The sequence below is a fragment of the Manacus vitellinus genome, unplaced genomic scaffold, assembly GCF_001715985.3.
Source record: "Manacus vitellinus isolate BGI_N305 unplaced genomic scaffold, ASM171598v3 scaffold_20_pilon, whole genome shotgun sequence".
In the NCBI taxonomy this organism is placed as follows: Eukaryota; Metazoa; Chordata; class Aves; order Passeriformes; family Pipridae; genus Manacus; species Manacus vitellinus.
In genome coordinates, this window is record NW_021939471.1 from 6,925,348 (window position 1) to 6,935,514 (window position 10,167).

The following is a 10,167-nucleotide window of genomic DNA, read 5'->3' on the forward strand; positions in this document are numbered from 1 at the left end:
GGACAAAGGGAATGCAGAGTTAATCTTCTTAGCCTAGGAGGATCTGAGCTGAGACTATTTATAGACAGCTTTCTGCACAGCAGACAGGGAGGTAAACACCAAGGGAATGACAACTATTTCAGATAACATTTCAAGCTGATGTCAGAACAAATGCGTTAAAAGACTGGCTTGTGCAGTAAATGGAAGTTAGAAATTACAAATTTTCTCCCTATGCTGAGGGAGAACAGGTAGGGAACAGGTTGATGGAGAGGGGATGGAATGACAAACCTGAATACTTTCAGATGTCTCTTGATTAATTTTGAAAGGATAGACGCCTGCAAAAGCAGAAGACTAGACTTGATGATCCTCTACATCCTTTCTATTCCTAAATTCTTTGGAAAACAATAAATACAAAAAGAAGGCTCCAAGCTAGAGCTCTCTTTCTATAATCAAATAAGAACTCAACTTCTGTGCTGCACATCTGCCAGTCTCTACACACATATCTCTTGCAAAAATGCAGGGAAATAAAACCTGAGTTCTGAAGCTGAAACAGTGCAAGAAGGTCGTAAGAAGAAATGGTACCAAGTGGTAGATTTATACTACATCAACTATTTATGATCTTATAACCACATACTATCTACTTTGTGTTTTCACGTGTAGTATTTTCATATTTATTTACACTATGCTGCACATAGAGACTGTAATTAGACACCAAAACATGCATTACACAAATGGCTATCTAACATAGCTCCATGCAAAGCCAAAAAAATAGTTTGCTTTTTTACCACAACAGATAAGGCACTGTCATGTTGACTCAATCTCGGTAGAAAAGCCAGTCCTGAACGAACTTGGTAATCTCTGAATCCTCCCGCCACAGAAAGGGTAGTTAAATTTCTTAAATCTTGGGCCTTTAGCATCCAATGATTGTTTACAGCTGTATAAAAATCTATAAAATATATTAAAATCAATCACAATTTTCCCATAAGCCTATTTCATATACAAAAAAGCAATATAAACATTTAACTAAAAGTTTCTGAACCCTAGAGGATTCTGAGCTCTGATTAGCACTTTTGATTCATATAAGAGAGGAAAATGATTGGTTTAGCCCCAAGGAGGGAGCAGTTAGGAAAGACAGATACACCTTCTATACCAGCTGAACACATACATTGTTAAAGTAGCAAACCACAGATTTATCTGAAGGACAGCCATGGTCCAGAAACAGTCAGCAAGGAAGCAGCATTGCATTGAAATCAGTCGTAGGAGGGAGAATTAATACAAGCACAATAAATCAAATCCAGCAGCTAAAGATAATCCATTCCTCTTGGGTGTCACAGACAATAATGAAAATTAATATCTCTTCCCCTTCTCTCGGTATCTACATGTAGCAGCAGAATTATCACTAAGCACATATTTAATCAGTACAGTTTAATCAAATCTAGCTTTTTCAGGAAGTGTATAGTACACGCATAATGATTATTCTTTATCTTTATGCCACAGTTTTTTAGGTGAGGAGAAAATATGACCTTTTCTGCAAATACATTATATAAAATATAATATTATATCTATATTAAATATTCTTACCCCCAACACCTTTGGGCATGAAAAACATTAAATTTACAAACTTCTACCAAAATTACGCTATTTAGGCAATTAATTTGATAAAGAAAGCCATTACGGAGCTCAAGTTTTAAAAGAGGGGGAAAAAAAGGAAAGAAAAAACATCATGCACTGGGGAGCTTACAAATTTAGTAACATGACCTGCAACTTATTAAAATTACAAATTATCGAGAGCTCCAGGCCTTGCACAGAAACTCAAGTCCACATAATCCATGTAATACAACACCTGACTTTCTTTGAGTATCCTGGTGCTCTCAAACAACTACCTGAGTAACAAAGGAACAGATTAATTACAGTAAAGAAAGCAGCACCCATTACTGTTGATTTGCAAGAATCTCACCTATTAGTGCTTGAGAGGAACAATAAAGAAATAGGATGTAATCAGATAACCCGCAGCACTTACCAGTAAGGTATCTGTCCAAAGGCATTACAGGTGCAACATGAGGTGTGGCTTGTGTAACCAGGAGGTTTATAAGTTCAGGCTTAAAACTCTTCAGAGTGAGCAATGCTCTTGCAACAAGACCACCCATGGAATGACCTACTATTGCAACGCTGGTCGGTGCAAATTCTCCATCCTTAAGTAAAGAGCAATCAGACACATCAGAAACTTGTCTGACAATGAACTATGGTTATCAGTTGGAGATTTTTTTCCCCCAAAATTAACTTATGGCCTTTCAAGGATAACATTAACTTGACAAGTTTACAAAATGAGTATAAATTCAGTTTCTATCTCAAAAAATGTGCTTAATTTCAGTTTCAGGCTCAAAAGGAAATACTATGTACCCTGTGTAAACTTAATAAACTTAAGCTTATTTTAATCCCTGAGACTCTTAGGAACAAAGTATACCAAAGAACTTTCCTAGCAAAAACTAGATTTGAGGCAATGCTATATTAATATTTTAATAAGCTAGAGAAAGTTTACATATGTACTAGAAAAAAGCATACACCATGTATGGAGGTATTTATTTAGAAACACAACACAGAACCAAACCAAAGCTCTGGGATTGTCACAAGCAATAAAAATCTGTTAAGGAGAAGCAAATCTCTGTTGCATTATTATCACTTTCAATTATCTACACACACTATAAAGTCTTCCTCCCTTATTCATCACTCTTCAGTTTTCCAGCAGAAAAGGCACCCAGAATTCCACTCCCAAATGCAAGTACATTACTCAGCATATGTCACCACTTACCCTGTACAACTTAAGAATTACTTTTATGCACTCATGCACAAACTTGGTCTGCCGTTGCAGACTACCACCATACAATGCAACCAACTCCTCATTAAAGTTGACACTGAAGAAATTAAAATGATACTTGAAGTCAACATCTTCTGCTTTTCTAAGTGCAATGGAGCCAAGAGAACGTACTAGAAAAAGAAACCACATGAATTAGAACAGTCTAATAGTCACTGCTTAGCACCATCTTTAGTAGACAAACACATAAATATATAATCTATTAAGAAAAAATGTTTTATTAAATCCACTGTTCATCTCAAGCCCTTTACAAAAGGCATCCAAAAGCAGACAATCTCCTTTGAGCTTACCACTGCCTACAAGGATATTTTATGTCAAATACAAATTTATACAAGGATCAAGGATTGTGTTCCTCCACCCAAGGGCTGTTATCTCATTTGTACCTTCTTACTGCCACCAGGACAAGAAGGCAAACTGAGCATTCTTGATTTCAACTGTAGAGGCATTCCTCCTGCTAGGAATTTAGGCTTTCCTAAAACTCCTTTGAAGACCATCAACTCTAAGACAACATTCCCAAATAACACCAAAATACATGTAGGGGGATTGCAAAACCAAACCCTATGTGACACTTTTCCATCTAAAACCTTGAGGGAGAAAATGTTCAGTTTACAAGGTCTTGCTTCTGACCTGTTTCCCCTGTCTAACCCTGGCTGCTATTTAATACAGCCTTTCAAGAGCAGAATTGTCCCCAAGTTTCCATGGAGACATGGCAGGATGGAAACAGTAGCAGTTGAAAATAAAAATGCATGGTAGGGAAAGAATAAAATAAAAGAGAAAGTCCCAAACACAAGTATATAAAATAACTACTGATTGCCAGAAAGGTGTGCCCAAATCCAGCACACAGGAGCAAGATTCTCCTAGAGTACAACAGATTGAGGGAACTGCAGAACCTTCCTTCTCAGAAGAGTCTGCTACAGAAATTAAGGTATCAAACAAATTTCAGAGAGGCTCTTGAAATGGCACAGTTATATTTATGAAGTACTTTGCACATTCAAGCACCCAAACAGATATTATCACCATGATGAAAATTATAAATCTGATTTGTAGTCCATCTCTATAGCTAATAAGCTATAAGTCCACCTTCAAAATGGTTTGAAAATACCTAAAAGGTATTTAAAAGATCAAGTATCTTATCACAACCTTATATCTTGGAGGTCATGGTAAAAGCAACAAGAATATTGCACAAGAATATCACAAGGCAAGTGTGCGACAGATTGCTAAACAGAACCCAGGATCTCAATTCTCCCAATCTCACGTTCATTCCCAAATCATCTTTTACTCAAAGTCTGAATTTTGTATATTTTACAAAGTTCATTTTAGTACCCATGGAAGATGATGAATTCACATTTCAAAAGTGCCAGAAGGCGGTCATAGTGAGGTGGGGTCAGCCTCTTCTCCAAAGTACCAAGTGAAAGGACAAGAGGAAATGGCCTCAAGTTGCACCAAGGGAGGTTTAGACTTGATCTTAGGAAAAGTTCCTTCCCCTAAAGGGTGGTCAGGCATTGGAACAGGCTGCCCAGGGCAGTGGTGGTCTCACCATTGCTGGAAGTATTTAAAAGCTGTGTAGACATGGCCCTTAGGGACATGGTTTAGTAGTGGGCTTGGCAGTGCTGGGTTAATGGTTGGACTTGATAATCTAAAAGGCCCTTTCTAACCTAAGTGATTTCATGAAAATAAGTCCAGCAAAGGCAGCACTTTTGTCTGCATTGCTCAGCAAACATGAATATATTTTAAACTAATATAAAATTGCAATAGCAAAACCTTCTCTGCTTATCTAAGTATTGATATTTATCTACAGTATAAAATTGTGCTATCTGACAATAAATTCTGAACAAAATAAGAATTTCCATAAATTCCACAATAAAACAAAAAATATTCTCAGGCACTGATAATTTTTTTTTAACAAGGTTTTGTAAAATGCACATATGACTTATTGCTGGTCTCTCTAACTCAGTTTCTCAAAGAATATATATTTAAATATTTACTAACCTTAAGCAACACACTATATCCGCTCAATGCAGTACTTCTACTCACTGAATTTGTTTATTCTTCAGATACTTCCTTTTGATTCCTAACATGCCTTGAAAGTACCATTCTATTTACTGCCTAGTGATGTACTGTCATGTTTTTAGAGACAGCATTAATTCACAGATTTGCAATACTTGATGCACAATTACAAAAGTCCATATGGCATCTCTCATAACCATTATGTCTGTAATCTTCTTCGGATGGTATTGTGCCTGGAAGTCTGTATGGGTTTTCTAAAAGTACAAATTGGTAAAATATTTTATGTTGTTATAAGCTAAGCGAGTATGTTCTCAAAAAAAGCAAAACTCTGTAAAGGTTCTCTGAAATGAGGTAATTTAAGTTCAGTGCAAATAGAAGGAAAAGTTATCACAGTAAGATATCAGGGTTCAGAGTATGGTGGTTTTCCCCACATCCATCCATTTTGCCAACACAGTGAGTGTTACTGTTTTAAAGCTCATTTTAGAGAACAAAAATTACAGTCTGACAAAGCCAGCCTGGAAGGAATTGCAGATACCAGAGTAAACCCTGAAACACAAAACTTCATGTTCATCAAATGATTAGCTTTGGTATTCACAATGGAATGAAAAACAAAAATGCTTTAAAACTATTACTTGCTTTCATTTGGAGCCTAGAAGTGTAAGAGGGAATAACCCGAAAAACAAAAGCAGGCTGTATGTAAAGTGAGATGATGATGTTGAGGAAAAAATACCACTACATACAGAAGTAGGCAATAATGAAGCTACAGGGCAAGCCACAAGATGCTGCTTATTTCTAAAGCCTGTAATTCCTTCACATCACAGATGACAGAGGGTTCAGTCTCTTCTAATCAAATTCGGATCTTGTTTTATTTGGCATAAACTGCACAAAACATTGTTCAAATCAAAACCAACTGGATGTTTGCAAACAAAAGTACAGGAAGGGTATGGTGCTGCCATATTACAGCACTGTACTGTTTCTGGCTTTCAAAGGTTAAAGTCTTGCTCCAGAGAAATATTATAGCTTAAACATTTAACTGATTTCAAACAAAAATAATGTATTTTGACTGTCTGAAATTAAACATGGACTAACAAGGATACCTATATCATAATATAACATAATCAATCATTATGACTCTGGCTGATAGTATTTCAAACAGAAAACTAAATAATGCATAAATGTGAGAGCCTTTTTTGTAACATACTTATAACTTTGCTAAACACTTACCTTGTTTGTAACTGCCAGCATTCCCAGGAAGAAAAAGAACTGGAATTCCTGTCAGTAGGAGATTTTTGTTTTCTTCAGCATAGTTCCCTTCCCCATAGAGATAGAGTTCATATGCTGGGTATCGTCTGGTTGTTTTCTTGGGTAATTTTATTTTCTATTGTAAAAGTTAAAAAGAAAATAAATACTTTGTTTACAGTGTTACAAACAAGAAAATATAGTGGTTATAGAGCCATTTCAATGATCTGGCTTATATTTTACGTATGGTTTGAAGTTACAGTCTAAAGAATACAGAATGAAAACTGAGGTTTGCTTTAAAAAAAACTAATTAAAGTATCAAGTATATTGTTCAAGTAGATATCACTGTGCAGAATGAGTGGCTGCTGTTACTCAAAACAGCAATTAACTTTAACTAGTTTTGAAACAAACTGCACATTGTTAAAGTAAACCCAGTTTATAATACAGAGGTGGAAAGGAAAAAAAAGTCATGCCAAAGCCCAACCACTTCTCCCAGGACAGCGGAATCTGAGACCAGAAACTGGGGCTTGTGAGTGATCCTCATTATTCCTGCTCTGGAGTCCTTTCCGACACAAGGTAACTGAGAACAAGGATGTGCTGCTGCCACTGATAGGAAACTAAATCTCGAGAACAGGCTGATGTAGGTGACTGTCGGATGACACCTGTTATGTCAGGGTAAATTATGGATACTGTGTGAATTCTCTTAGGTGATTTTTACAGAGATGTCATCTGCAATGGGAGTTTAAACAATAGTAGTAATCACCTCAATATGGCTCATCAGAAAAAAACAACCCACACTTCAGTGCTTTTCCTGTTTGTTTCATTTTCGGAGTTGGTTTTTGTGGCCTAGTGACAAACCACCTGGTTTTATAACAACTCAGGGTCCAATTTACATGCCAGTTGTCATCTTAAAAAGGGCCATGTTTCTTGTATTAATGCCAAGAAGAATACAGCTAACCCCCTAACCTATCACTTAACTTATTCACAGGATTATGATTCCCAAAGAGAAAAGAACAAAATCTCTTTGAACCTGAGGGCTGGGTCAGGATTAATCTTAGACCATTAAGTCACGACTCTTAAGAGTCATGTGACACTGTTTTAAACCAAACACGTAGTAAACAACAAGACATTTAATTAAATCCTGCTTGGAGGAGGTTGGTTGGTTTATAACTCTGAATTTCTAAGATACAGATTTTTAAAATTTTGATAAATGCAAATACTCGTTCCAACATTTGATTAATTATATTACACCCATTGAGAGACAAATAAGACAAGAAAAAATAAACGCATTAAGGTGTAATTTATAATTTAAGGAAAAACTTTTGCAGAATAAGGTCAAATCTGAACTCAGTTTTACATCAGAAATCTTTTCTAAAGTCTCTCTTAATTGTTTTCACGAAATAGAAACATCTCTATTTCAAATACTTCATTATTTCTCTCAGCTGCATCTACAACAAAGGTGATTTAGCTTTAATTTCCAGCCCACACACTCCTTCCCTTCCCCTTTTCTTCTGTCTCTCCTCAGCTAAAGACTGTTTTCCTTCTCCCTTAGCCTTCAAATTATTTGACATATTGGTTATTTGCAACCTTTTCTTAGGATGTTTGCAATATCTATATTTAAAATTTATATTCTCTATGTATTATTTATAATGTTTTATTTATATTAATTAATTAATGAAGTAGAAAGAGCGTGTTTCATTCTTTCACTGTGAACAAAAAAGGTTAAGCTTCCTTCAGGGTTTATGTCTTCAGATCATCCTTTCAGTGGCCTTTTCTCCTTTTCTTCATCATCTTGCCTTTCCAACTTCACTGACCTCATTGCCCCATTGTCATTCCTTTGTGTTGCTCCTTTTTCAAAGACTTTCAAAATGATGCAAAAAAAACTTCATCAGTTTCCATTACTGAACTGAGAGTGCCATCAAGATATGCTTATATGACTTCCTGCCAGATCAAACCAACTGCTCTTCCACCATATCTTCCTGGTTCATTGTCTTTTCAAAAACTTTTACGTAACATAAAATTCACAAGCTGTCCTTCTCTGGGTCGAAAGCAAAAACCCACACACCCCATGAGAACTGTACTACCAAAATACTGGGGGGGGTGTTGGTAAATTACAGTGCTCAAATATTATAAACAAAATGGCAATGCCTAACTCCAAAGGAAAACAGACCTTCATGTTTCATGACAGTGGATTTAAATTCTGAATTCCCAAGACATGGTTTATGTAATCGGTAGTAGCGAGCTACAGTAACTTTTCACAATGTCAATGCAGGCTTCATTTTTTCACCCTGGTTTCCAAAGAAATTAGGTTTATGTGAAAAAGTCCTCATTACCAACTTCTGAAGCTCTTACCAAGTATAGCTGTACAGGACAAGCACACATTAGATTCAAGTACTGCAGTTCTACAACTCATACAAAAAAAGATCATTCAGTACAAAAAAGAAAATCTAAAGTGATTCCATTACTTAGCATTAGGCTGACTGTGAGCTAACCCACACTGACAGACACAAAAGAAATGAGACTTCTTAAGTGTTCAAGTAGCTCTTCGTTTTGCAATGTGATACCAATCCGGAAGCAAGGACAGGTACCTCCTACCTGAAACTCCTACCCTGTGATTTCCTACCAAAGCCAGCACTATAAAGACATGAAAAATCAAACACACAACCGCTCCAGCAGGAAAGAGGTGCTTGAAAAGTATGATGCCTTAGCAAACCCAAACCAGTTCACAATTTCTCCCCCAGCCCAAGGTACTGTTTTCTACACAGTGAAAGTGATTATTGAGGAAAGAGAAATTCTGGGCGACAACACAGCCAATGGTGACCTGCATCACCTGCATGGAGCTACTGCTTACCTTTAAGCCTTGCACTCCTTACCAGCACAACAGCTGCCTAAAGATGCTTTGTTTAAGCCCTGACATAATGAGTAAATACAAAAGACATGTGGTGGCTGACAAGAATTTCAGACAACTGCCAATAACATGACACAGATTTTGCTAGTAACTTTCTGTTGGTTGGCTTCGGATTGAAGCTGAAGTAGGTTTTGGCTGCTAGGAGATCTGAAAACTCGTCGCGCAATATTTAAGAATTCATAACTGCTTAAACAAATTTGTCCTACAGCACTGACAAAACAACCCTTGTAGCTATACCAAGTTTCTCTTTTGTAGGCTAACGTGACTATGCCGAGGTTAGCAAATGAAGGTTAATAGATCCAAAAATTAACTTCCTGCTTCGTTAACAACTTAGGCAGTAAAGTTTTGCTTTTAGATCTTCTTTACTATGTAAGCCAGCTTGCAACTTACTTCAGATCAGAGTATTATTTAGAATACTCCATATTTTTTTCCAACATAGATAATATTAAATGAATGTTTAGAAGTCAACAAATTATGCTTTTAAATAAGACAGAAAATGCTGTAGTACGAACTACTATTAGAAAGAGAAACTGTTTTCTAACAACTGCATGCAGCATTAGCAGCAAACCTACAAATAAATATTTACATCCTCCCACTGTTAAGTCAGAATACCATGCCTGGAAAACAGACATGTTCCAGCAGCAGTTCCCTCTCTCAAACTGGTCCCAGGTTTTCAAACAGACTTCTACAAGTCACTGTTAGCAAAACAAGAGGGACCTCAGAGAGATTTACAACTTCTCCCATACATGGCAGGACATGCCACCTCTGAAGTGCTCACAGAGAGGATTTTGCTCTGCTGTTCACTACCTTGAGAAATACACACATTCAAACCTCCGTTTTGCGCTTTTTTGACACGTTAATTGCTTCACACCACAAAGTGACGAAGAGGGCCAAGAAGCGCAAGGCTCGGCCTCCTGGGCACTGTCAGCGTTGTGAGTGCTGTCAGAGGAGCTGGCCCAGCCTCCTCCTTTGCCAGCGCTTGGATGAGCTGCTGACGGGTTTTACCGCGGCTACAGTTAACTACAGGCGTTTGCAGGTTAGAACGCGGGAAGGTTTTGTACTAGTACGAAACCCCGCTGGTTACAGGTGGGCAGCTCTTCCCACCGGCAGCTCTTCCCACCCGAGGGGCACCGCCACACGACGCGGGCACAGCAGCGCCTGC

General features: G+C 37.3%; 1 protein-coding gene across 2 annotated transcripts in view; it reads right to left on the reverse strand.

The window, feature by feature from the left end:
• Positions 1 to 6,232, reverse strand: part of PGAP1 (post-GPI attachment to proteins 1) — a 32,374-nt gene extending 26,142 nt beyond the window's left edge. The window contains exons 1-4 of one of the 2 annotated variants that reach the window (XM_029959528.1): positions 6,083 to 6,232; positions 2,789 to 2,964; positions 2,000 to 2,171; positions 765 to 925 (exon numbers count right to left, since the gene is read on the reverse strand). In XM_029959528.1, the coding sequence (XP_029815388.1) occupies positions 765 to 925; positions 2,000 to 2,126 (288 nt within the window). In that variant the 5' untranslated portion in view covers positions 2,127 to 2,171; positions 2,789 to 2,964; positions 6,083 to 6,232. Of the gene's footprint in view, positions 1 to 764; positions 926 to 1,999; positions 2,172 to 2,788; positions 2,965 to 6,082 lie in introns of those variants that run through there. The other variant, XR_003915762.1, reaches the window with a different exon arrangement.
• Between the last annotated feature and the right edge of the window lie 3,935 nt (positions 6,233 to 10,167).